General features: G+C 43.9%; 1 protein-coding gene and 1 long non-coding RNA gene across 3 annotated transcripts in view; both read right to left on the reverse strand.

Annotated features, from left to right (window-relative positions):
* Positions 1 to 6043: 6043 nt before the first annotated feature.
* On the reverse strand, positions 6044 to 7610 carry LOC127610210 (uncharacterized). Its single transcript, XR_007964767.1, has 2 exons — positions 7437 to 7610; positions 6044 to 7263 (listed from the first exon to the last, which is right to left on the reverse strand). It is a non-coding gene; the product is annotated as an uncharacterized LOC127610210 (long non-coding RNA).
* A 774-nt stretch (positions 7611 to 8384) lies between these two features.
* Positions 8385 to 27625, reverse strand: part of cdh11 (cadherin 11, type 2, OB-cadherin (osteoblast)) — a 70802-nt gene continuing 51561 nt past the window's right edge. For both annotated transcript variants that reach the window (XM_052080002.1, XM_052080001.1), the window contains 10 exons: positions 24176 to 24343; positions 21442 to 21629; positions 15639 to 15752; positions 15045 to 15184; positions 14830 to 14966; positions 11978 to 12099; positions 11740 to 11857; positions 10159 to 10410; positions 9128 to 9279; positions 8385 to 9035 (listed from right to left, as the gene is read on the reverse strand). In XM_052080002.1, coding sequence (XP_051935962.1) covers positions 8622 to 9035; positions 9128 to 9279; positions 10159 to 10410; positions 11740 to 11857; positions 11978 to 12099; positions 14830 to 14966; positions 15045 to 15184; positions 15639 to 15752; positions 21442 to 21629; positions 24176 to 24343 — 1805 coding nt within the window. In that variant the 3' untranslated portion in view covers positions 8385 to 8621. The remainder of the gene's footprint in view (positions 9036 to 9127; positions 9280 to 10158; positions 10411 to 11739; positions 11858 to 11977; positions 12100 to 14829; positions 14967 to 15044; positions 15185 to 15638; positions 15753 to 21441; positions 21630 to 24175; positions 24344 to 27625) is intronic.

Below are 27625 nucleotides of genomic sequence, written 5' to 3' on the forward strand. Positions count from 1 at the left end.
CTCCTAACCAAGGCTTGAAGCCCTAGTTTAAAACCCAAATTTGAAACACTCACCCTTCTTTGAAAGCCTCATCCTGGTTTCCAACTAGAACTAGAAATCCCTGTTCAAAACCCCAATTCTTAGGAAACTCAACCCAGTCTTTGAAACCCAATTTAACACAATTTCAAATCCTAACCAAGGCATGGAACCCTACTTTTAAATCCAAGTTTGTAACCCAACCCCTCAAACCCTACCTTGAAATTCTAACCCAGGCTGAAAGCTAATCAAGGCGTGAAACCCCAAAATGTGAAACCTTAACCCGAGTTAAAAACAGGAACCCTGTCTTGAATTCCCTACATTTAAACATGAATCTGAATTTGAACCCTTAACCTGGGCTTGAAATCCCCATTTGAAACCCTACCTTGAAATGCAAAGCTGGCTCGAAAGCCGCAAAAGATTTGATGTCTTGCTCACTTTTGGACCAAATTTGCGTTTGCTTTTTTGTGGAATTATTGCTGCTTTGGAAATCCAAAAGCCTTCTCAGATCAAGATGCTGCAGTTTGTTGACATACATTCCATGTGGATTAAAGGGCCCTGAAGGCAACATTCTTCATACATTTTATTATTCATTCATTCATCTTCCGAACCGCTTGATCCTCATTCGGGTCGCGGGGGGTGCTGGAGCCTATCCCAGCCGTCTCCGGGCAGTAGGCGGGGGACACCCTGAATCGGTTGCCAGCCAATCACAGGGCACACAGAGACGAACAACCATCCACGCTCACACTCATACCTAGGGACAATTTAGAGTGTTCAATCAGCCTGCCACGCATGTTTTTGGAATTTGGGAGGAAACCGGAGCACCCGGAGAAAACCCACACAGGCCCGGGGAGAACATGCAAGCTCCACACAGGGAGGCCAGAGCCGGAATCGAACCTGGTACCTCCGCACTGTGAAGCCGACGTGCTAACCACTGGACTACCGGGCTGCCTACATTTTATTATTCAAATAAATCTGTGTGTGCGTGCGCGTGTGCGCTTGCATGTGTGTGTTGAAACTGAACGCTCATCCCAGCACCCAATAACAAAAATCAGTTTTATGAGTTAGATGTGTAAAATAGATCGATCAAAAACGGCCAAATCAATATCATGTCTTTTCGGTGTAAATTTTTTTTTTTTTTTTGCTTTATGACCGGTATGTAAAATGTCTGATGGGTTCAGGTCACAAATAGAAAAATGATGTTGTCAGTGAATCCGTAAGAATGAAAACCAAGTTACACATCTCACAGTTTGCAATGTTGAGTTAAAGGAAACATTGTGATTATTCGATAACCTTGATATTTAAGTTTCTTTCCAGTCTGAGAATTTCTGCCTTCTCCCAAATGTGTTCTACCTTGAGGTGAACTTAGTTTTAAAATGGATCCGGTGTTATTCCGAGCGGGTGTTCACGTGCACTCCTGACAAATCAATTTGCGACGTTTTGACTTAGCTGAGCGGGCGCCTCCAGCTTCAATTAAGCATGTGGCTGCAACCCGCCACATCAAAACCAAAGCCGGAGACTCGAAGCTCTCGAGTCCGTCGTCTTTCTAAATGAAGACGAGAGGGAACAATGCATCAATGACAGTCAGCATTTGCTCCTTGAGTGGGAATTGTGTTGATTTACGTCAGGTGAAAACGGGAGCAAAGTGTCTTTGTCGCCACCAACTGGGAGGAAAATCACTTTCAAAATGGGGGTTTCAAGTCTTGGATAGGGTTTTAAATGATGGTTTGATGCTAGGGTTACGATTTCAAAGTGGAAGTTTCAAGTAGTGTTAGGTTTTTACACGGGGGTTTACACTGGAGTTAGGGTTTTAAAGTTGGGTTTCAGAGTAGAGTTGAGGTTTAAAGTATGGTTTCAAAGTCAGGTAAGGGTTTCAGGGTAGGGTTGGGATTTTAAACTAAGGATGAGTTTTAAAGCAGTGTTAGAGTGTCAAAAGAGGGTTTTAAACGATGGTTAAGGTTTCAAGGTAGGGTTTTAAAGTAAGGTTTGGGTTTCAAAATAGGGTTTTTAAACTAGGGTTAGGGTTTTAAGTCGGGATTCAATCTAGGGTCGGTGTTTCAAATTGGGATTTTAGAGTAGGGTTAAGGTGTAAAGTATGCTTTCTAAATAGGGTTAGGGTTTGAAATTCGAGTTTTAACCGAGGGCCAGGGTTTCATTGTAACTTTTCAGAGTAGGTTTGGGTTTAAAGTAGGGTTTTAAACTGGCGCTAGGGTTTCAAAGTAGGGTTTAAACTTGGGTTAAGGTGTTTTAAGCGGGTTTTTAACAAGGGTTAGGGTTTGAAAGTAGGGTTTTAAACTGAGCTTTGGATTTCACAAGAGGGTTTGTAACTAGAGTTAGGGTTTCTAAGTGGGGGTTGAAACTAGGGTTAGGCTTTCAAAATGTGGACATAGACTAGGATGAGGGTTTCAAAATAAGCTTTTATATTTGCATTCGGGTTTCAAGGTAGTGTTTTTAACTGGAGTTTGTGTTTTAAATTAGGATTAACGTTTCAAAGAAAGGTTTTAAACAAGCATTAGGGTTTTCGGGTAGCGCTTAAAACTAAGGGTAGGGTTTCAAAGATTGTATTTCAAGCTTGTTATGATTTCAGACTTTTGTTAAGGTTTCAAGCCCCTCAGAGAAATCCACATGCTAGTTAACCGGCCGCGTCGTACTTGCCACAACCTTCCGCCAGGCCTCAGCCGCACATCCAGGGTTACCACGTCACACTTTTTCTTTGGCTTGAAGCTTACATCAACGTCGTGGAATGACGACGTCTCCATTTGCATCATCACTAGCTCGGCCGCGAATCGGAGTGTGGTTCTTTTCTGCGCACTGACGACCACACGGCGTGTCCGAGCCATCTGTGAAACAACTGACGCGCGCACACACACAGGCGTGCACAAACAAAGGCAAAAACATACACGCATCGCCGTGCCAACGAGGATTGATATTAGGGAAAATTAGCTGTAAATTCGCAATGAAAGATCAGTTCATTAAAAATGCATTAAGTGTGAATGGGTTGAGTTTATGCTAAATGGAAGTGGGGTTGGGGGGGGGGATCCAGATCATGCCCGCCTTCCCCTCTGAATCCGACGTGTCGCATTGCCACACATTGGAAACGATATGCTTTTCAAAAGCGCGGCTCCACGTTTTGCAACGATGAGCTTGTTTTGCACTGACTTAAGCAGAAGCACAGATTGTTGCAGTTTGGCACAAAAGTGCTCTATGTTGCCTGTAAGACACAAAATGCCATATACAGTCCTTTCATTCATACATTTTCTGATCCGCTTTATCCTCACAAGGGTCGCAGGGGGTGCCGGAGCCTATCCCAGCTGTCTTCGGGCAGTAGGCGGGGGACACGCTGAACGGTTGCCAGCCAATCGCAGGGTACACAGACACGAACCACCATCAGCGCTCACACTCACACCAAGGGACAATTTAGAGTGTTCAATCAGCCTGCCATGCATGTTTTTGGAATGTGGGAGGAAACCGGAGTACTCGGAGAAAAGCCACGCAGGCCCAGGGAACATGCAGAACATGCAAAACTCCACACAGGGAGGCCGGAGCTCGAATCGAACCGGGGACTGAGCCATGAGCAACTGTGATGTCATTTTGAGTGGACAGCATGCGACAAAATGGCTGCCCCCTGAGATGGATGAAATAAATAAAGAAACAAATAAAATCAGCAATTAGCTGTGTTTTGACTGATGGGGATGTATAGAACATATTATCGTATTGTCCATTTTTCGCTTGAATTCCCTTTTGAATTTCTACACAAAAAGCCTGTTTTGCCTTCAGCAATCCATTTTTGCCACACCAAAAAAAAAAATTGATGTGTGGATCCATTATATTTGGATACAAAAAGATTACGATGATCGTGGCCTTTTATTTATTTTTTTGCTCCCAAAACACTATATCTTGTCACAAAAATGACATATTTGTCCAGGAAAAATTCAAGTCGACCATGCAATTGCAATATTTTGCCATTGAAATTTGTTCCACATGGATTTTTCTTCAGACACTGTGCTGTGTTCTTTTGTGGTCGTCTTCTTGCCTCTTTCATCGAAGGCACAGCGGCCAACCTCAGAGGAGGCCCGGCATTTAATTGCATCCTGGTTAAACACATTTGTTATGGCCTCTTCTTCTTTCGTTCTTCAAAGTCTCGACACAGATTTGGCTGTCACTGCTTGTCGTCTTGCGCGGAACATGCTTGCAAACTGAGACACCGTTAGCCGCAGTGTCATCTCCATACTTGAGGAGCTTCCTCCCAGGACTTTACCCTTGCATTTTCAACGTGGCCGGGTGATGATTCCGAGGACGAATGAGGGGAAGGGGAGGATGAGGAGGATTCCGCACACACACACACATACACACGTACTTGCTTCGACTTCAGTCGCTTGCACTGCTGCTGAAAGGGAGATGATGATTATGCAAATGAGCACTCTTTCTTTCTGAAAGATTAAACGGGCCTCTGATTGCTTTTACATAACCTTCACTTGCATGCAGGGCGCCACTGCCCTACTCTCTACAATATGCGAACACACTTGTACACACACACACACATACACACACACGCATGCGCACACACACATTGCATTTTGTGTCATCTGTCTGGTGTAAAAATGGCCTCTTGCTAACCTCGCCATGGTTTACGATGGGTGTCGGACGCGCTCACTGTTTTGCTTCTTCACACGCTTGCGGTGTGTCCTTGTGCACCCCGAAGCAGTTTGTCAGGTTTTTATTTTGTGTTCCACCGCGCGTAACTGTTTACGCACTGCAAATAGGAATTTAACACACTAAAGACAAACATCTTGTCAGTTTCCTCAAAAAGGCTGAATATTGTCAAATAAATGCTCTTTGGTATTTGGCTGAGAAATACAAGATGCCAAAATTAGAATTGACAAAAAGCCATATTATGCTTTAGATTTTAGAGGTAATAGTTTGCTTTTAAGACGATTGGTTTGATTTTCGATGCGTCGTTGGAACAGGTTTTTTGGTTTACAAAAATGTCATATTTGTATTTCAGAAGGGAGTAGTTGGCCACAAAAAGTCATACTTTGCCACCAAGGTGTAAAACTGAAGGGTGGGATTATTGATATTCAAATGACTGGATGACGGACAGGTGGATGAGTAAGGTTGGTGATGCAGTGATAGATGGATGATAAATGGCTCGATGGATGGATGACATTGGTGACAAATGGATGGATCATGGATAAAATTTGTGAGATGTATTCAGTGACAAATGAGGAATGAGTAGATGGTCGGATGGATGGTTGATGGTTAGGTGGATGAATGGGGTAGGGGGATGCAATTCATGGATGCAAGGATGGATGATGGATGAATGGGTGGATGGATAACATGATGGTGTGGTTGTCATGAATTTATGGAAGGATGGATGATGAATGGATTGATGGATGAAAATGTCTGGATGCTGGACAGGCGGATGGATGAGGGTGGTGCTCCATTGAACGATGGATGTCCGATGGAAGGAGGAATGGATTGATAAAGTGTGGTTGGCTGAGTTTGGTATATTTTAAATTATCTGACATTAGACTGATAAGCTCAATGGCATCATTTTGGACATCAGTTTTCTGCGTGTTGTGTTCAAGGACGTCGGGGAAAGTTGAAACACAAACGAAAATGAGCGGCCTACCAAACAACCGCACGCTGACACACCATAGACCGCAGATGCTTAATTAAGTCTCTGTCGGACCATCCAAGGACATCCACACACACACACACACACATACCTGTTTACTCAAGTGCCACGTCTTGATTTAAAAAGTAATCAGGCTTCAGTGGGCCTGGGATCACTCCCACCCTGCATCCGACACACAAAGTGTAATCATATTAACGATAATAGAAGAGGCTTCCTTCGAGCTGCTACGTCGGGTGATCTTTTTTTAATTGGTTCACTCTACAAACGGTAAATGGGCAGGCCTCCGATCCACCAGTCATGTAACATAGTTTTGTAATTTCCCCCGGTTCACAAGCCCAACATCCTTGTGTGATGTATTTGTTTCAAGGGCAAAAACACTTGTCATTCTCATTTCGTAGAAAGAGCATTTATTTCAAAGTTTGTTTGTTTTTTCGCTTCGTAGATTGAAGCACATAGTAAATCAACAGTACAATGTTCAGAAAATATAAGTGTGATGCTGACTCATTTTGTTTTTTTTCTTTTTTTTTTAATTGTAACATGATTTTTTGTCGTAATACTGGAATATTCTGCATGTATACTAAAAAAGAAGAACTTTTAAAATTGTACAAATTGGTACCATAAAACTTGACAGAAGAATAAAAACCAGGCGTTTTCTCTGGAGCGACTAACAGGTCGCTTCGCCGTATTCCTCTCGAGTGCGGAGGAACCACGATGAAACGCCAAATGACGGGGAAAAAAAGCCCAAAAAACAAAAAGGCAAAAAAGGCAAAACAAACCAAGGCTTAACCCTTTGGCGTAAAATCGGATAAAGAGCTAAAAATGCGTTGCCAAATCATACAACAGTCAAAATAATAATAATAATGATAATACTGATAAAAAACTGATAATAATTATAATAATAATAACATTATAATAAAAAAAGAAGTATAACCACTTAAAAAATGATGTCCTGGCTTCTGGGGATGGCATGGGTGGGGGGGTGGTGTTGGTAGGGAGTGGGCAAATGTTTTTCGGAAATGATTGCAACACATGTTGATGCAACAGATGTCGCCCGGCCTTTCCGAAAACACGTCACATCCTGTTTTGTTTTTTAACGAGTGTAACCCACCACTCGTTTTGCACATTCTCTGCAAACATGGAGGCTAGCTAGCTTGCGCTGTTTACTTGACAAATGAACAAAAGCACAACAACGGATCGATAGAATGCACTGCGAGTGTCTGTTAAGGCGATATTGAAGATCTCACAGGTTTTTACTCATTTATGATTGATCTTCATCATCAGTGGTGGAAGTAGGGTTGCAAAATTGTGGGCATTTTCACAGTTGGAAACTTTCCATGGAGATGAACGGGAATTTTGTCATGAAATGACTAACCCAGGAATTTACAAAATGAAAAGGTTAACTCTTACCTCATTCTCTGCCATGTTTATATTCGTCAAACGGAATCTAAATGTTTACCGCTACTGGTAAATATATTTATCAAGGATATTTTTGAGCTGCTCGGCAAGGAAAAGGGTGTCGAGAAACAGCTGCCAGTCGATGGCGCTGTTTCATCACTTTGGATTCGAGCTTAGAATCACTTTTGAGGAGAAGAAACGATAAGGAGGTGAATCTTGGCTTGTCAATGAGGGAGAGAAGTGCCAACACGATTGAAGTGGGCCAAATTTAAGTACCTTACACTTTAACAGCGTATGTACAGTATATGTATGGTACAAACAAAAGTGTCACGATAGGTTGTCGAAAGTGAGAAATGATTATGCGATTCATGGAGTGAATGAAGAACACAGTGTCAAAAGCCAATGCCATTTTTAGATGTACATGTGTGTATCATTTAAAACATTATTTTGACACCCAACACCCTCTCATTCATGTTTTTGTGTTATATAAATGCAAAAAAATAGATGTATTAGGGCCCAAGCAGTTGTTTCTTTTCACACAAAGCTTTGATTCCGAATGAATGGAAAAAAAAAAATACTGTGTGTATATATATATATATATATATTTTATCTGGTGCGAGACAATATTCCACTTATTGTGTAGGTTTGAAAAAAAAGTCAGTGAAATGCTCTAAATAGCTGACAATATGCATCACTCTTGTTTGAAAATGACGGGCAGTGAATGAGTTAAGGGAATGTCATGCCCTTGTGGGTGAGCAAGGAGAGCTAATGCATTTTGTATGGATGGCAAAACTTTTAAACATTTTTAAAAAATGTATGCATGAATATGGTACTGCTTCATTAAATGACTTCATATTACTAGTTAACCTTTCCACTGCTGTGGAAAGGTTCCAGTTTGGAATATTTTTTCAAAATTCCTCAGTTATCTTCCCATGGAAATTGACCCAAAATTCACTGGAAATATGTAATCTCTTTGCAACCCTAGACGGAAGTGATTGATAGGAAACGGGAGCAAAGGATCAAAAAAAAAAAAAATCGGCATCCACAGTTTTGACGTCCAATCTGATCCATCTTGTTTTTTGTTTTTTTTTCACCTCAGAGCCCCAGTCCTGGTGTTTGTAGCTACTGAAAGCGTCTTACGTCGTTGAACTCGTATTGTGTGTGTTGGCCTCCGGAGTTGTTGTTGATTTATTTTAAGGCCACCGTACTGCCAAGACAGTATCAACAACCCAGAGTCCTTAGCAATATCGCACAGCAACAACAAACGGCGGGACCGGCGGTCCAGCTGGGACAGTGGTCTGTAGGACCCCGTCAGTAGAGTAAAACTTCAAAGATGTTTGTGAATCCAGTCCACAAAAGTGTACACAACCTCTAATTTCAGCTAGACATTTTTCTTCTTTTTTTCATTTTTTTTGCACTAATTAAAGTCCAAACACACGGGTGACGCGATACATTTTTCCCGTCCGATTCTCCTCCGATCCGTGAGAAGTGACGTCGGGAGCTCTCGGCATCTGTTACTTGGGAGGAAATGGGAGAAAGTTGGAAAGGCGTTGGAGACAAAATCTTTGTGGAATCATCGGAAATGTGTTATTATTTTGAGGGAAGGAGGGTTGGGGTCCCAACGTTCACAGTCATCGTCGTCATCATCGTCGTGAATGGAGCAGTCTTTGGTGCCGTACAAATCGGCCAGCTTCTTGAAGCGCGGACCCCAGCTGTGCAGATAGTCATAATCCAGGTCGGACTCGGTTGTCACCGATTCTAGAGAGCTGAGCGAACCGGCCAGTGAGCCGCGGCCCTCGTAGCCGTAGATCTGGATGGAGTCGTAGGGCGGTGCGGTGGGGTCACTATCAGCCTCGGCCACGCGCGTCTTGATGAAGTCGTCCACGTCCACGCTGTTGGCTGCCGGGTGGCCGCCGGGACGCTGAGGAAACTGGAGCTCCGGTTTCATGTCCTTCCTCGGGTGGAAGCCGTTGGCGCCGTCTGGATTCTGAAAAGGGACGCAATGTCAGGGTTTCCGAGCAAGAGTTCGGCTGATTGGCAGTTTTACGGATTCAAATGAGACTTTGAAGACCGGCTTACCTGAAGCGTGGCGATGTCGAAGGCCTCCGTGTCCTCCTCGCCACCGCCCTCGTCGTCGTAGGTGATGATGTTCTCTCGGATGTCCTCCTCCTCAAAGACGATCAGAGGCTCTTTCTTTTGACGCCGCAGTGCCACAAATAACACCACGATGACTGCGTGGTGGGGGGGGGGGGCACACAATCAAACTTGTCGTTCAACAAACTTGGGACCAAATCCATCCAACCATTTTCTGATCCGCATTATCTTCACGAGGGTCGCGGGGGCATGCTGGAGCCTATCCCAGCTGTCTTCGGGCAGTTGGCGGGGGAGACCCTGAACCGGTTCCCAGCCACTCGCAGTAACCAAATCTCTGATAGTTCAATTTTGGATACAATTTACCGTATTGGCCCGAATATAAGACGGTGTTTTTTGCATTTGAAATAATACTAAAAAAGTGGGGGTCGTCTTATAATCAGGGCCGTCTTATATTGGGGCCGATACGGTTTGGTCATATGTGCACATTTAATTGCGGTCCAAAGTCTAGGAACTAACCCTGACGTCTACCCTGTTCATTTTATTAAACCTACGCTAAGGTTAAGCTCTAACCCTAACCTGTTCCCACTAGTGACTGAAAGACTTTTAGATTGTTGTAGTCGACACTGGGTGATGATAGTCAAATCGAAGTCAACCAATTGATGCCGTGATTTATATTCTTCAAGGTGCCGACTCACTATTTGTGTAACGGTTTGCCTTCGGCCTCCAAGTAAAAGCTCCCTGACCACTTCTGACCTCATCTAGTCACTGTCACTGAAACCTTCACTGCCTTGTAGATAGTACGAATTGATAGAACTTCAACTCTAAATCATGTACACTGTTTAAGCAAACTGTTTAAAAAACAAAAAAAAAAACAAAGTTGAGTGAACTCAAGGCAATTGATTTTAACCCTCTCAGGAACAGCGTTTACAGTAGACGGCTTATCGTATTATCAGGTTACAGGGTGCATAAAAGGATTAAAGAAGTGTCAAAACTTCACCCGATATTTTCCGCCTTACCCAGCAGGATGACGATGCAGGCCAGGATGGCAATGAGCGCGCCCGTGCTGAGGCCGGCGGGCAGCACGTAGGGCTCCACGTTGCAGGACAAGATGGTGTCCTTGCTGTCGCAGGAGCAAACACGCACGGTGAGCGTGCTGGTGCTGCTCATGGCCGGAACGCCGTTGTCGTTGATCTCCACCGGCAGGAAGTAGACGTCCTGCGTCAGGCGGCTGAAACCCTGACGTAGCACGTAAATGCTGGCCGTGCTGTCTGTGGGGAGGGAAGACAAATGCCGGATGCTCAACGCACATTCAAACATCTCAATTTGGGAATTGTGTGCAAATACAGGGCGGGGGCTTTCCCGAGTGTCATATTTGGGTTTTGGGCAGGTTGAAGGTTTCAAACAAGGGTTGTGCTTTCTAATATGGGTTTGAAGCCAGGGCAAGGGCTTGAAAGTAGGGGTTTAAAGCTGATTTAGGGTTTCAAATTAGGGTTCTTAATCTGGACTCTAACAAAGGTAAAGTTTTCGAACCAGCGTTGTGGTTTCGAAATGAAGGTCTCAAGACTGCTTTAGTATTTCAAATTTGGATTTTGGATAGGTACGGGGATAGTCAAGACAGTGATAGTCAAGTTAAGGTTTCAAAATAGGCTTGAAAGCCTGGTTCACGTTTTTAGCGAGGGTATAAGTGGCCAGTTTTGATTCAAAGCCAGAATGAAGGTTTTAAATCAGCGTTTCAAACTAGGAATAGGCTTTCACGTTTAAATTTGGGTTTGAGATTGACATGAGTGTTTCGAGCCAGGGTTGGAGTTTCAAATTGGGGTTTGTAGCATGTTCTTTTGATTCAAATTAGGGTTTCAAATCAGGGTTTCAGTTGCAAGCAAGGGTTTTGGATGCCAACTCGGAATTTCAAACAGTATTAGAGTTTAAATTGAACCCATTTAGGGACAGCGGTTACTACAGTAGACATAAGATATGTTATCAGGTTACAGGGTGCAGGAAAGGGTTAAGATTCAACTCTAGTTTAGGGTTTCAAGTTCTTAAGCCAGGGTGAGGCTCAAAAAACATTTCAGAATTCAAGGTTAAATGATCACAAAACCATACGGGTTTCCAATTAGGATTTCAAATCAGGATACATGTTTCCAATAAGAGTTTTCCATTGAGGATTCAAATCCCAAATAGCAAAGGCCAAAATACTCCTTTTGGGAAACAAAGTAATGGAGACACTTGAAAAAGACACTCAATGAGCAGCCTTGAATCCAAAAGAGCAACGAGTCATTTGCTCAGATGGAAGCGTCATCTGTTGCTAAGCGCGAAACCGACGACACGTCTGTCTCGTGCCTTTGCTTCTATTTCATTATCTATTTTACATGCTGGATTCCATCTCTGTGACCACGACTTCCACGCTGTGGCTGCTACTTGAACCTTCTCTCGTAGCTTAATTCAATCACGCCGCCCCCTCCGAAGACGTACGGACAGATGGAGCGAGACCACAATGCGATTAATGCGGCCCCCCCTTAGGAACGTTGGCCGTGTGTGTGTGTGTGTGTGTGTGTGTGTGCGGAGTGAAGGAGGCCATTAATGCAAGAAAGCAGGCTCACCTCTGTTGTCTTTGAGGGAGAAGTTGTGGTTGTGGGCCACCTCTGGCGCCAGGCTGAAGGTGAAGTGTTGACGATGTGCCATTTCATCTTTGTCCACTGCGCTGACCGTTTCTATAATCTGGGAAGACCACACACACACACACACACATTTTTTTTTAACCCTTTCAGGCTTACAAATGACAATTTGCGTTCCAAAGTTTCCATTTAAAAAATTTTCATAATAATCTCCATCCCTTACCTTTCCCGGTGCAACACTTTCACACATGAGGACTTCATTGTTGGTGGCAAACTCTGGAGCGTTGTCGTTCCTGTCTTTCACTTTGATGTTCACGCGCACTTTGGTGTCCTGGTGGTGGCCTCCTACGCAGACGCACATACACAATGTCAGCTTGCAAGCTAACGCAGGAGTACATCCCGTCCGGCCACGCTGCCTGTCAATCAAGCCGGAGGGTTTCTTTCCGGAATCCCACATTTACAAGGCTTCCATGAGTGCTGCCTCCCACGCGTCTCACACAAACATTCGCAGAGCTTGCGTAATCCTTCACAACCACCACAAAAAAGGGATGTGATAGGGCGACAAACTACTTCCTTTCTTCTTCCGCTTTGCGTTATTTCATCTTTTCCCACTTAACTCATTCAGTACTGGCCGATTCTGGACCAAGTCTGAAACGTCTTTGGGAGTGAATGAGTTAACTTCAATCCAGTAGTCCGCTCTTCCTTCTTTCCTTTCAAACAACTTGGCTCCCATCTGTTTTCATCCTTCCTTTTCCCCTCCTTGCTTCCTTCCTCAATTCATTATTTCCTCTCTTCCCTGCTCCATCCTTCCCTCCTGCCTCCCTTCTTCCATCTATCCTCGCTCCCAATTTTTCTTCCTTCCTTTTCTACATTCATGCATTCCTTCCTCCCTTCCATCCTTCATTATTCCTGCTTTCCTCCTTCCCTTTGTAGTATATATCCTTGTGACATCATTCCTTACTTTCATACATTCTTGTCTCCTTCCTTTTATTCTGGAAATTCTGGAAATTAAATTCTGGAAAAAGTGGTGCACATGCAGTTGAAACTTTTCTTGGATGAACGTAACATCTTGGAGGTCTTCCAGTCAGGTTTCAAGACGATGCATAGCACGGAGTCAGCTCTGTTACGCGTTTCTAATGACATCCTCCTGGCAAATGACTCTGGAGACCACGTGTGTCTGGTTTTATTGGACTTAACTGCAGCATTTGATACAGTGGATCACAGTATTCTGCTGACTCGTTTGCAGCACTTGGTGGGCATTGGCGGGAGTGCTCTTGATTGGTTTAGGTCCTATCTAGCTGACAGGACCTTTTGTGTCAGCCTTGGCTGCTCTGAATCACGCACTGCTCCCCTGTCATGTGGTGTTCCACAGGGCTCAATTCTGGGGCCTCTGCTGTTCTCGCTGTATCTGCTCCCATTGGGTTCCATCTTAAGGAAACATGGTATTCCTTTCCACTGCTATGCAGATGACTGCCAGATCTATGTCCCACTGAGCAAGAAAGACACCTTCTCATTAAGGCCACTCCTATCCTGTCTGGAAGAAATCAAAACCTGGATGGCACAAAATTTCTTGAAGTTCAACGAAAAGAAGACAGAGGTGATATTGTTTGGCCCCAGTGGACCTTGTACATTCCATCCTGTAGACTTGGGCCCCCTATCTCCTTATCTGAAATCAACGGTCTCAAACTTGGGACTTAAACTGGACAGTGATTTCAAACTCGATCGGCAAATTGGTGCCGTTGTTAAATCCTGCCCGGCGCCTCAGGTCTGTGGACCAGTCTTTGCTAGACGTACCAAGAACTAAACTGAGGCTCAGAGGGGATCGAGCCTTTTCTGTTGCTGGTCCATCTCTCTGGAATGACCTCCCACTGAACATTCGGCAAGCCTCCTCGCTGCCCATCTTTAAAGCCCTCCTCAAAACTCACTTGTATTCTTTGGCGTTTGACTCAGGATGACTTAGATTTGCTATTGGTTTTACTGCTTGGTGCTTTCTACCGCCTTATTACTTATTACTTATTACTGATTCGTCTTACTGTTTATTGTATATGTTAAATCGCTCCATGTACAGCACTTTGTATGCAGCGATGGCTGTTTGAAAGTGCTCTATAAATACTGTTGACTTGACTTCCTTCCTTCCTTGTGACTCTTAGGCCCTCCTTTCTTTTCTTTCATGGTTCCTTCCTTCCAGCCGCCCTACATTTTTTTCTTGCCATCCTTCCCGCTTTTCTTCTTCACTACCTTTCATATAGTTTTTTTCATCTTCCTTCCTTCCTTCCTTTAAAAAAAACACGTATACCTCCTTTTGCCCCACCATACTGCGCATGACATAAATAGGAATCGGCTCCCATCAAGCCTCCCATCGGTAGTTTTTAAGCACATTTGTTTTTTTAGGAACGGAAACTGCAGCTCAGTTTCTCTTGCGACTGGACCCTCTTATTTGATTTTTTCCAGCACCCCGTCATTAGCAAGCTTCTACTTAGCTTCCCAGAGCCCCGTTAGTGGTTAGTGTAGCCTGACTCTGCGGGCCGCGAGCCCGTTTCCATCTGGCCGTCTGGCGTCGACAGCGCCGCGGGGAAACCGCACGGCACTTGGAGAGCCAGAGCTGCTGGCCGCAGAATGCCAGGGTGGGGCCGCTCGTGAGTCGCTGGGTTTTTTGCGGGGGTTGGCAGGAGGGGGTGTTGTTGGGCCGAAACGCAAGAGGCCCCGCAGGTCAACTAGGATTATTATTAGTTTTTTGCTTTGGCCATTTTTATTTGAAGTTATTGCATTGTCACGCACAGATGCACGGTCGAGGGTGGAAAGCGGTCTCCCAATGGCCCACTTTACAGTGGCCAATTTGGCGTCATCCCCAAGTGGAGTTCCTCTTGCAGTTCCTTATAAAAACACTCACTTCCACAGTGGCGCAAATGTCCATTTCTAACTGCACCCGTCGACTAAAATTTCACAGTCTGATCACATCGTTACCCATCCCAGGGAAGTGTCAGATCAAACACATTCCCAAAAGTCGAGTTCCCTCCCCCGCTCTGTTTTCTTTTCTGTGCTCCACACTCAGGGAGCGCAGAAGGAGCGCCTCACCTATCTCAGTGGCCGACACAGAGATGTTGTGCCAAGCCTGAGTCTCTCGATCCAGCGGTCTGGTGGTGGTGATCATGCCATCCTCAGAGTTGACACTGAAGAACTGCTCCACGTCCGTGTACCGTGGAATCATGTACCTGTAAACATGTGTTCACAAACTTGAAGTCCCATCCGGCCTCAATTCAAATAGCAATGACATCTCGATGTTGTCATACCTGACTGGGTTGTTGTCGATGTCCGTGTCCTTGGCATGGACTCGTCCCACCTGAGTACCGGCGGGGGCGTTTTCCTCCACTTCAAACGTATACGAGGGTGCCACAAATACGGGTGGCTCGTCTGCATCCTCCACTGAAATCTGCAAACAGACAAGGATTTGCAACCACGTGTTAAAAAGTGAATAAAGCTCATCTTTGTTTACTTTCAAATCCATTGCGGTAGCGCTTTGAGCCAGAAAGATAACGTGTCCATGTCACAATCTTTATAGGCCCGACTAAATTTTCTGTGTGGGACCACATTAGAAAGTGGCACCATCATATTCGATACTTTTCTATCTAATATGCCCATTACAGTTGGGCTGACCAAGTCCAGTCCTCAAGAGCCCCTGTTCAATCTGGTTTAGATGCCCCCCCTCAACAAATCTGACTACAAATGATCAGGATCGTTATCAGGCTCCTGCAAAGCTTTCTGATGAGCTTGATCATTTGAATCAGGTGTGTTGGAAGAGGAAGACATCTAAAATGTGTCAGATCGCGGCCCTTAAGGGCCAGCGTTTGACATCTGTGATCTCGAACATCCTCCCGCAGCCTTACCTTTATCGTAGCTTCGTCCTTGTACGGCCCCCAGGCCAGGTACTGGGGGTCGACGTGCACGTTGTAGCCCTCCACCTTAAGCGTGTACGACCTCTTGGTCTCAAAATCCACACGCTGAAGAAGACACACATACACACACACATAAAAAAGACATCCTCACTTCACATTGCCACAATGATTTCACATCATAACCAAGCACCAGTTGGACTGCCCGGTGCGGTGTTCTCATCTGCTGCTAGGGGGAGCTGTTGCTGCATGGATGCGGCTGGTAGCAGCTGCAGTCCTGCGGTGATTGACAAGTAAAACTAGGGAACCCCAAAAGATGTGTTCGAATAATCCCCCCCGCCCCCCATTATTTCGAGAGCGCTGTTGATTAGGTCCTAAAGCAGCGTTCGAGTCCAGTGTTAAAATGCCTGCCGTCAGCCACAGATTCAATTGGCTGATATTGGAGCAGAGCTGTGATTCAATTTCTCTATGTTAGTGGGAAACCACTGACACGCAATCGCCAATCACGCGATAGTGAACTGTGCTTGGGAAGAGTAGAAATTAACAAACTACCCAATTTCGAGAGAATGGTAGACATGACCTTTTTTTAACAACTTTTTAGAGAAAACGATGTAATGTGATGAAACTAAAGCCATTACACTTTGAAAATGGGACTATACTCTACCCCCAAAAAGTATGCATTTTTTTCTAAAGAACTTCAAACCTTTGGCAGTTTTATGGGACGATATGTCACGATCAAATTAAAGTGCTTAACTCGCCCGGTGCTAAGGTTGGTTATCAGGTTTGTTTTATTGGTGTGCAGGTCTTTATATGTCGATATGTAATACTACAAGAATAATCTACTGCTTAAAGCTACGGCTTTGCAAACTCCAAGTTTGAGAACCACCGGTTGAAACCTCCTCCAAGGAAAGTTTCAAGTTATGCCTTGTCAGCCATTGTACAAAAACCATAATATGCTCTTGCGCTCTGCCAAGCGTACCAGTTTCGGGCTTATCCACATCTCTGTTGTCTCCGTAATGACCGTAAATAACGCACTCTTCGCCGCATCAATCCTTCTCCCGAGAAAGCTAGATAATAACACGCTTTCTCCTCCCCCGACACTGTTTTTCCAGCAGCTGCGGGAGCGCTAACGTGGCAAGAGTCCCGGGTGGGAGCTTGATCTCCTCATCGGCAGTCCGCAGCATCGTTTAATGGAACCCCAACGGGAGGAGGCGGAGCTAGAAGTCCGGCGAGAGCTCAGCCAGACGAACTATACACATATGAGCTCCACACGCACACAGAAAAGATTTAGCAGGTGTTAGCATGGATTAAAATGCTCGGCAAGACACAGTGCGTTGCGTGCGTTCCGAATCATTTACTCATTCCCTTTTCCCTAATCATTCAATCTGGATGCCGGGAAAAAAGCCTTGAACACCCTGTCACGATTTTTAACATCCTATCTATGTCAAGCGGGATTTTCTGCGATGAAGTCTAAGCAGTAAACCGGACGGTAACACTTGGGGTCTCATTGTCTCCTATTTAAAATGTGTCATAATGGTGAGTTCTATTTTTTTTAACACCGTGCTACTCTTGTTTGATTCCAAGTGAAAATTTTAGGTATGAATGCTCTTCGGCTAGGCCACGGCTTGAATGAAGCGAATAGAAAAATTATGTCATCAATGAAGGCACTGTAATGCCCTTGCATGTGGGCAAGGAGAGCCACACTTGCCGGGATGAACGGAAATAGAAAATGAAAACGCTCGCACGAAGCTGCTGCAGGGCAAAACTCAAATGCTCGATTCTTCACAAGCAGATGAGCTTTTTGATGTCATCACTCAGCCACGCCCCTGCTATGACTCAGAATGTGTTGGGATGTTTTGACTTTTACACGTATTTTTATTTAAATATTTTTTAGCGATCACTACTTTTCAAGACACATTTAGTGAGGACAGGATACTGGATAGATTCTGAGCACAGCCATCGTGTTTAAAGTCGTCGACCAGCTCACCTTTCAGCTAATCGTCAGACGCGGCTCGTCGAGCTCCTGTAGCCAAATGTGGCTCGGTGCATTAACTGGGTATTTTTACGAGCGGCGTGATGACAGCAGTTAAGTGATCACAGATTTAATTAGTGGCAATACGGAGTGGCGCAAAACATCTGTTCCGTCTCGACGAGCTGCCTGTCGTCCCCGACGCAGATGCGTCAAACTCAAGTGAACTTGTTGACTCGTAAAAGGTTAACAACACGGAGATTTTAAACGTTTTAGACACGGTTATTCTCTCTAAAAATGTTGAAAAAAAATCCAGAGTGATACAGTAGTCCTCCACTTTTATTTTCCATGTAATTCCTCGCCAGTTGATAAAAAAAAACTGTAATTGGTGTCAAGGAAGGGAATACAGTATGGAATTTGGAAATGCTAAATATAACAAAACTTAAAACACTTGATTTTCAAATCGTCTTTCGCCATTGAAATGAATGGAAATCCCATGAATCCGTTCCAGCTTAGTCCCAGAAACAAACGTTTTTGAAAAAACTATTTCTGTCATAATTTTTCTTTAATTCAATGGTCATTAGGCTGCTCTTTCTGGTGTGCGCACCTTGGTCACCTGGGGGCAGTAAAATCCATCCCTCCATCCATTATCCAAACCAGGCATACGGATTTAATGAGAGACAGAGATAAAACAATTTCCCAGCAGTAATATTCATAATTCTCCACACGGGATGAAGAATACATTCCTGTAATTTCTGTTATATTATCTCTCTAGATGTGTTGTGCCACCGTGTGTGATCAAAAATCTGCTTCTTATAGAATAAGAACACATAGATGCTAGTCCATAGCCTTTCTGTGGCGTTTCCCGTGATGTGTTAGCAGTAAGCTAGTGGACTAAAAGGCTAAGCTATGTGATTGGTTTGTTTTGTTTAGTCGGGCAACAAATTTCCTCTGGGAATATCAAGAAACAGCTTCAAGCCTATTTTTATGAAGAGTTGTTGACACAATTGCTGTATGTCTGCCAAAATGTTGCTTGATGTGAAGTAAGTTGAGTCAAGCTAGCATGCAACGCTCGCATCTCAAGTTTGCACGCACAAATCAGAGCGAAAAAAATCTTCTAGATAGCCGTGTTACCACAAACACTGTCAAACAGTCTTTGGGTAAGGTGTGTGACGGTAATTCAAACCACCCTCCCAACCACCCTCCCCTCCCACACACACCTTTTAAACGTCACAATGCCTGACAGAACTTAAAACGCGTCAGCAGGAAACTCACGTCACCGACTTGTTCCACTTCTTTCATTCTCCATCGCTTTGGTCACACTCTCTGGATTGCTCGCTCACTTTCATTCATGACAATATTCACAGTGACACACACACACACATACACACGGCTTCTTAATATTCCACAAAGTGCTTTCGTCAGGACACAGTTGAAAGAGAATAGTTGATTAAAGCTCATGCCGGTGTGCGTTAATGTGTGAGAGGGAGAATGAAGATAAGTGAAGGCTTCTCCCGACGCTGATTTCAAAGAGCTCAGGTGTGTGTGTGTGTGTGCGTATGTGTGTGTGTGCGCGCCTCTAGTGGCCAACAGGTGATGATTTCCCCCGAGAGGCATCAGTACTCAATAATCACGATGCGGCACATCAGAATCAGGACTCTGTAATCAGATCGAGTCCAAGTGGGTCTCATGACGTGAGCCTCGCTCACCCACACACACACACACGCACACATGTATAAACATGCATAAACACACACACACACACTACAAATCAGCCTTGGGCTCTGATGCTGTTATTACAAGAGTAGCAGGGAGTCGGAATGAGGATTTTTGGGGTGATTGTTCTCTGTTGTCATTCAACACACACAGACAGACACACACACACACACACACACACAGACACACACATAATGTGGCTAAATGGATCTTATTCTTCCAGTTTCCATGTTTCAAACTATTTTCTTCTGATGGCCCCCACACATAACATGAGGCAATCTTTTGGCTAATTTCAATCAAAATTCGTGATCGGTTGTAAAAATAACTAATAAAGGAATTTATGATTTGCTTTTCATTCAATCACTTCACAAATCAGAGCTGCAAAATAAAACCACAGCAAACAGAATTTCATTACTTCAGGGACGTTCTGTGTTGCTGTTGTTAATAATCCAACAAAAATAGAGAATAGAGAATTTTTAGGATTAATGGTTACTATTGTTTCCCCATTGTATTTCAATGACAGTCAATTGTACACAAATTCTGACCCAAAATCTCTAGCCCAGCCAGTCCCAATCCCGCGCGAATGACAGTGGTCAACTGCATAATAAAGAAACAAGTTTTTTAAATAGATAGGTCCATCATCTGATCGGATCAGAGATTGGTTATTGTTTATTTATTTTTTATTTTTTGATAAAGTGGTTGCAACACACCAAACTTTGCTTCCCAAAATATTGGACCTCAAAGTCTCCATTATGTCACAGCAGGCCCGTATTCTCCTGAATAACGTGTCAAAATGTATGTAGCAGACTGTTGTTGGGCCTTGATTTTTGTTGTTCTCTCTCCATTTCTCAACATTAGTCTCCTCTTGGATAACACTTTTTTTAAGCATATGTCTTATTCTGACTGATGTTTTAATGCAGCATTTATGCGGTTTCAGTCTCAAAGAATTTAATGACTTGGGTAAATAAAGGATAAGAAGGAGACACTTTTTTTGTGCTTAGTTCTGAACGTCACTGTAACGGCATTTCACAGTCTCACTCGTAAATTTCCTCAGTGTTAGCAGTTTTGCGATTTGAAGCATCATACCTGATATACACAGTCTTCTCTGGAATAAAACTCATCTCCTAAGAGAAGCAAATACAGGAGACGCCTCGTTCTGTTGTCTTGCTCTCAGTCTTCTCTTGGTCAAATGCGTCAAGTTGTTGTTTTTTTTTTTTAGCATGCCCCATTCTGACTGATGCGTTTAATTTGCTGGTTTTTCTTCCTAGTTCCCTATTTTGAAGTGGAAAATCTGAGCTCAAAGCAGGACAAAAGGCTGAAAAGTGGGACTCCTCCCCGTTGTGACCACACGAGAATGTCCAGTACCTTAATCTTTTTTTTTTTCTTCCAAGGGCCAACAAGTCACCACTCATGTGTTTTCTCTGCATTGGATGTGGTCAAGACTTGAGCTCCAGTCTCATTTAGATTGGTCGCACAGCTGCCCGCCTCCACCGCACTCTGCACTGCTTTTGGATGACGCTTGAACTTGAGGTTAACCACATCGCCGTGGGCCACTCCAAAGGTTTTTATTTTTTATTTTATTTTTCTTTTTTTTAATTTGTGCTCTCATTTCCTGAAAGCAGTGGGGAAGAAAAAAAAAAGCTGAACCCACCAAAGTCTCGGAGTGCTGCTGAGCCGCTTCATCGAGACTAAAGAAGATTTGTATCGATCGAGTCAGGCAAGAGAGAGATTTTCCCACAGAATGAATAATAGTGAGCTGGCTGGCTGGCTGGCTTTGTGTTCTATCTGGACAGGAAGTAGAGTTACAGACCTCATGTCCATGTGTTGAGAAGATTGTGACCTCCGAAGCTCTTACAATTTTATTTTCCTTATATTCTGTCAACACCTTCATTGGATCATTGATCTACCCGTCGAGCCACCCATCCAGCGCTGTATTTTTTACATTGAATATATTGCTTTTTTTTTTTAACATTCTCTTTTAAATATTAGGCTTGTTGCTTTCACTACTTGTAAGCAACCAGTATGGGATACCAACTACAGGAGTTTGCTGTCTAAACAGGCAGCAGTAGAAAACCTTTTTTTGTTTTTTTTAAATGAATTTTTCATCCTTACCTTTTTTAGCTTGATGATGGCCTCTCTGGTCTCAGAGTCGGTGCTGAGCACAAACATCCCCAGCCCGTCTCCATCCGTCAGCCGGTAGTTAACCAGCCCGTTGTCACCCATGTCGGGGTCCTTGGCCTTGAGACGGCCCACCTCCTCGCCCTCTACTTTGTCCTCCGACACGGACATGGAATACACGCCTGCGGGGTGACACAAGAGGCCGATGGGACTACAGTTTATTGAATGAGATACTCAGCCAAACGGGAAAAAATGAAAACATGTGCAAGGAGCATGGAGTAAGCACGGGATAAATGGCCACCCCGTTCCACTTGCAGTCTTTTTAGAAAAAGGGGGAAAAAAAATTGCCTGCGTGGCAGTTTTTTGTTGGATTCAGACTTGTAAAACCTCAGGGGCCGTTGGTGGAGGACAGATAGGTGGAGATCTGATCAGCTGAGTTGCTAGTTTAACAGTTAGCATATGTTGGATTGGTAGAAAATGAGGTGGGAAAGCCTGGAGATGCATAGAGATGGTTGATAGGGGGATGACGAGGTGGAAGATAGTTGCATAGAAATGTGTTGGATGGGTAGTTGGATAAATGGGGAGTTTGATAGATGGGTTGATCTACAGCTGGGTAGATTAGTTAATAGGTACATGGTAGATGGATATGTGTGAGATGATTGACAGTAGATGTAGAAAAGTAGTTCAATAGTCAACGATAACTAGACTGGTTGATGTGTAGCGAGACAGTTGTACTTCATTTTCAGCTTCACATGATTAAACCCATTATGTGTTTATTTTTGAGGAATGCACAAGAATATTGCATAGATTATGTGCAACCAATGTCCATATTCGAATTAAGAAAATCCCAAGGACTTTTTTTGATAGACGAGTAGCTTGATCGATGGGTTGGCAGAAATAGTTTGCTGAACCCTTTCAACAACAGCGGTTACTACAGTGGACAGCTCATCATGTTAGCAGGTGACGGGGTGCATGAAAGAGTTAATTTGGGACGTTGGATTGGGAAAGAGTCGGGTTTTTGGATAGAATGGTATCGTGATAGTGGAAGTAGGATAGATAGCAACAAGGTAGCGTTGAATCAATGGGCAGGTGACGAGATGGATGCTTTTTGTCTCAGGCAAATGAGCTGCAGCTCCAACCTCTACCGCGGGGCCAATGCTTATTGCCTCTCTGCCGCCCTCATTCCACTTCCCCATCTTGGCGTGTGCCCGTCCCTCTCCTCCCTCCTTTGCCCTATTTCTCTCACGTTTACCTCTCCCACTGACAAAACATCCATTTCTTCCCCCTTTGCGTCAATAGCCTTCTATTCATACGTAAGATCAACGCTCACATACGTTTCACCGAGTGATATTGTTAGCACGATGAGGTGCTAACTTCTCGACAATTTCCCGGGCACAGAAGTCATCTTTTCAAGTCAGGATGTCTTTTGTATGACTGGATTGCAGCTCGTTTCGTTTCATTTTCCTGGGAGGCGAGCGAGGCTGCTCCGGTGGCAGCTCGGTAATCTTACAAAAGGAGTCTGTCGAGTAATTGATAGGTGCCAACAGCGACGTGACAGATCAAGTCTAAAAAAGATTTTTTTTTTAATCCCTCCAGTATAACTGAATTGTATCGGAGTCACATAGCAATACTTGTTCCATGATGCTAGCTGAAAAGGGGAGGATGACAGTGACAGGAAGTCTTTGAGAAACTGCAAAGCGGGTGATATTTTTAACACTAACAATAATAATTATTATAATTTAAAAAGGACACCAAAATGTCTTTGTTTTGAATGTGGGGAGGGGGGGGGGCTTAAATCTTTTAGTGCCACTGCCTCTCTCAAAGTGCTAAATATGTAATCAGCATCCTCATTGGCGCCATCTGGAACATTCTCCTCGCAGGTGCTCCTTCTGCTCGTCCTTTACAGATGCTCAGAGTTGTGATCTAAGCATGAACTAACTGTTGTTGCGCCTTTTAACGACTGCTCTCCGTGTTGCACTTTATCGCCGATGGAAGCGAATTTGGTTCTATGCGTATTCACGATGGATCCTTGAAGGGACTCAAAGAAAGATTTCAACAGATAAACACTATACCCCCATAATTATTGGCAGTATTTAGCTTATAATAAATTCATTTTTTCTGAAATAATATAGTACCAAAAAAAGGAGAAAACTGAAGTGGAATTTATTCCATGGGGGTGGGCGGGAATCCCATATTAACCCTTTCATGCACCCTGTAACCTGATACCATGATAAGCCGCCACTGTCGTAACCGATGTCTCTGAAAGGGTTAAGAAATAATTATTTTAATTTATTCAAATCAGCGGTGCCGCAACCCCTGTTACACCAACAAATCGGCACCTAATTTTCCCCAGCTTTGTGTTTCAAGAAGACAATCCTGTTTCAGAAGTCAACAAACAATTCCTTTCACTTCATGTTTGCTTGATGCTCTGACATGAACTGGCATCCATGGAACCTTATCAAGACAGTTGTTTGCCTTTCCAAATCATGTCCAATCAACTCAGTTTACCAGAGGTGGACTCCGATTAAGCTTAAGGAACCTCTCAAAGATGATTCGTAAAAGCATGAAATACCTGAGCTAAATTTTGGGCTTCGTGGCAAAGACTCAGAATACTTGCAGTATGAACATGTGATTTCTTGGTGCTTAAAAACAAAACTAAATAATGCTAACTTTTTTTTCACAATGCCATTATGGGCTGTTCTGTGTAGAATATTGACCATGCACTCACTCTGCGGGAACTTGGGTGGATTGTCGTTGACGTCGGTGAGTGTGATTTTGACCTCGGTTGTCCCCGACAGGCCGCCCATGTGGCCGCCCATGTCCTTGGCCTGGATCACCACGTCGTACTCCTGCCGGGCCTCGCGGTCCATGTTGGGCAGCGCCGTGCGGATGATTCCTGCAGGTGTGATGGTACACGATGCCTTTGAATGTCCACTTTCACAATCATAATGGTGATGATGTCATAATGGTCAATTTCACCTAGCGCCACGGGAATTGGTTGTCATGTTTTATGACACGAGTGCTAAACTCAAGGCCCGGGGGCCAAATCCGGCCGGCCACATCATTTTATGTGGCCCGTGAAAGCAAATTATGTGTGTCAATTTTTACAATCCCTGCTGAACTCTGTTTCGAAATGTCAAATTGTCATGTGTCATAAATAACATTGAGATTTTGCAATGATATTCTTACTCAGTTTACACTCATTTGAACAATAATTGAACAAACTATTACAGTTGACTGATTACTAAACTAGTAATCCATTATTTTTTTTTGAGTGTGTCTACAAGTAATAATGCGATAAGATGATTAAACGTTTTTGTGGTTTCATAATGGCCCTCCAAGGGAAGACGGAACTACAAAGTGGCCCGCAACAAAGATTTGTTTGACACCCGTCTTATGAAAAAATCGCACCCAAAAATTAAAAGGGGAAGTCGAGTAAAACATTTTCTTTCCAATAATACACATCTTGGAAAGCTTTTTTTCTCCCTCTCACTTCTCCTTTTAGGAACCTGTATTGCTTAAAAAAAACAATACAAAATAACAACAACAACAACAACAAAACAGGAAGTCGAGTATTTTGGTTCAAATAGCACTTGTTCAAACCGTTTCGTCGTAGAGAAAATTCCAAAGTGTAGCGGACAGATGGACTATTGTTACTTGCCAAGTTTTTGAGTTGTCATCTTGGTATGTTGCTGAAACCCGGTGATAAATTTTGATGACTCACCATTAAAAAACAAACCAAAAAAACCAACCAAAAAAAAAAAAAGCTTTAAACATATCTGCTCCCATGAAACCTGAACAGACTTCTCTAAAAACAATTGTGATCAAATTTGAATCAGGAGTTGAGACGGGATGGATCGTGTTGCCAAGCGATGAATTGCCAAGCGACTAGTTTCTTCCCTCTGGAGCGTGGGCGGAGCGTGGCAGCAAAGTTTGGTTTGAATAGAGCGCGCCGAACCGAGGCAGACTCGGGGAAATGATCCCATCGCTACCAAATTTGAACCAGGTGTAGTGGACAGATGGACCACACTAAATCGCCAATCGTTTTGACTTTTCATGGTGGTTTGTGGGCGGAACATGGCTGACAAATTTGATTATTCACCATAAAAAAAGGAAGCTCTATTAACTCTGCTCCTGTGATTATCCACACAGACTTCTCTCTGGGATTTTTTTAAAAATCCCAATTCAAACCAGGTACTAAACAGCTGGTCTGTGCTAAATTGCCAACCTAATAAGTTTTCTTCATAGCGTGTGGGCAGAGCATGGCAGCAAAATAAAAGACAAACCTTTTAGTATCTCAGCTTCTGTCGTATTTGAACAGACCTCTGCTCGAGAATTAATATAGTTGCCGCCAAATTTGCAATCAGTGAACGAGACAGATGGACAATCCTTAACGGCAAAGTTTTTGTGGTTCCACCATGATATGTTACCGGGATGAGTTGACAAATTTGAGTCGTATGAGCTAAACTCAAATAACTTTTCCGAGGCAGTTCATCCGATCGCTACCTATTTGACACCCGGCGGACTCGACAAATGGACCACGCTAAATTGCCAAAGCGCAGCGTGGTGCCCAAGTTTGATGATTCGTCGTGAAAAGCAAAGCCCTATTAATTCCGTATTATTCGTTGCTTCTTTCACAGGACGGCGAATAAAGTTCGAGGATGATGAGTCTGCAGTATGCAGGCGAAGAATCTGGATTATTCTACGGAGGTTTGCGCCGACTGCCAATCCGGTTGATGGCACGTTCCTACGGTGAGGAAGTGATTGCATGTTTGAGTCTTTGCATGTTACCTCGGCAAGCGGGCCGCAGCCGACTCATCCGGTTGCAATGTGTGATGTGCCCCCCAGAAATCATTCTTTTGACTTCGGAATCAATCAAGCTAAATAAACGGACTTATTATTTTTCTACATTTCAAATGCCGATAAGCTGGTGGTGTGTTTTGAAGTTTATGGTCACGATGGGCCGGCTAAGTGCGGGCGATTTTGTGTGTATGTGTGTGTGTGTGTGTGTGTGTGTGAGTGAGAGAGAGACAGCACGCAAAGCTGATAATCTCCAAACCAATTAGAAATGTGAGCTTTGGATGCGCGCCAGTCAAATGGCCGACACCGCTCTGATTAGCTCAGATTTACTCTGCTTCAAATCCACCATCAAAACCCCGCCAACCGTCCGCCCTCCCCCCACTCGCACTGACTCGACGTTCCTGTGTGTGAAAGAAGCAGTTCATCTCTATTCTGTGTGGACCCCCCCCCTCCTCCACACATCCTTCCGTTATCACCTCGTGCTGTCCAAATGTCAGGCCAGGACTCAGTAACCGCCAAAATGAACATGTGGGTCTTTTTTTTTTTTACTGCTTTTGAGTCCACACACCGCTGACTTTTTATATCATGGTCATCTTATTTATTTATCTGTTTTTGTGAAGGCATACGTTTGGTTTTTACAGGGCAGCAGTGGGATACGGTGCTGTTCCCGATTAAAACGACGACCCTGTAGACATTGAGCAAATCAGGCATAAAGGTCCCGTACTCAGAACTGAACTAGAAATTGAGCATGTTGGTGTTGAGCAGCCATTTTGGGTGAATTCTGGGGGTTTGGACATTGGTGAAATCCCTCTAAGGGAATTCGACCAAGTGGTTTCTAATTGAAAGCCTGTCCCCGAGAGATGGTGACACTAATTGTCAAGGTTTACACGATCTCATGTGGTTTGAGCATGGCGCCCAAGTTTTTTGTTAGTTTTTAATCATTTGGAGGATTCAGGACAATGAAAGCTTAGAAGTGGTCATTGAAAGTTAGAAAAACGCATCTGACACCAGATATGCAATTGGTGGACATGTCGATCATAACAGGAAGCACCAAAAATGGTCAAGGGCCAATGCCAAAAAGTGAACAAAAAGTACGCCATTTTAGTTTGAGGCAATCATTTTGACTGAATGCCAAGTCTTGTACATTTGTTACATTGGTGGAGGTTGGGGGTTGGCGGGGGGGACTAGCCTCTGGCCCCTGACATCAATATCGCTGATTATCATGAAACTGGCTGGGCACGGCTGTCATTACAGGATGCATCAAAACAATTCAAGGACCAATGCCCCAAAAAGAACAAAAAGTCTTCAGTTTTGGTTTGAAGCAACCATTTTGGCTCACTTACAGGGCTCGTACTTTTGTTAGAAAACCGACCGGGGG

Source organism: Hippocampus zosterae, chromosome 11, assembly GCF_025434085.1.
Source record: "Hippocampus zosterae strain Florida chromosome 11, ASM2543408v3, whole genome shotgun sequence".
NCBI classification, from domain to species: domain Eukaryota; kingdom Metazoa; phylum Chordata; class Actinopteri; order Syngnathiformes; family Syngnathidae; genus Hippocampus; species Hippocampus zosterae.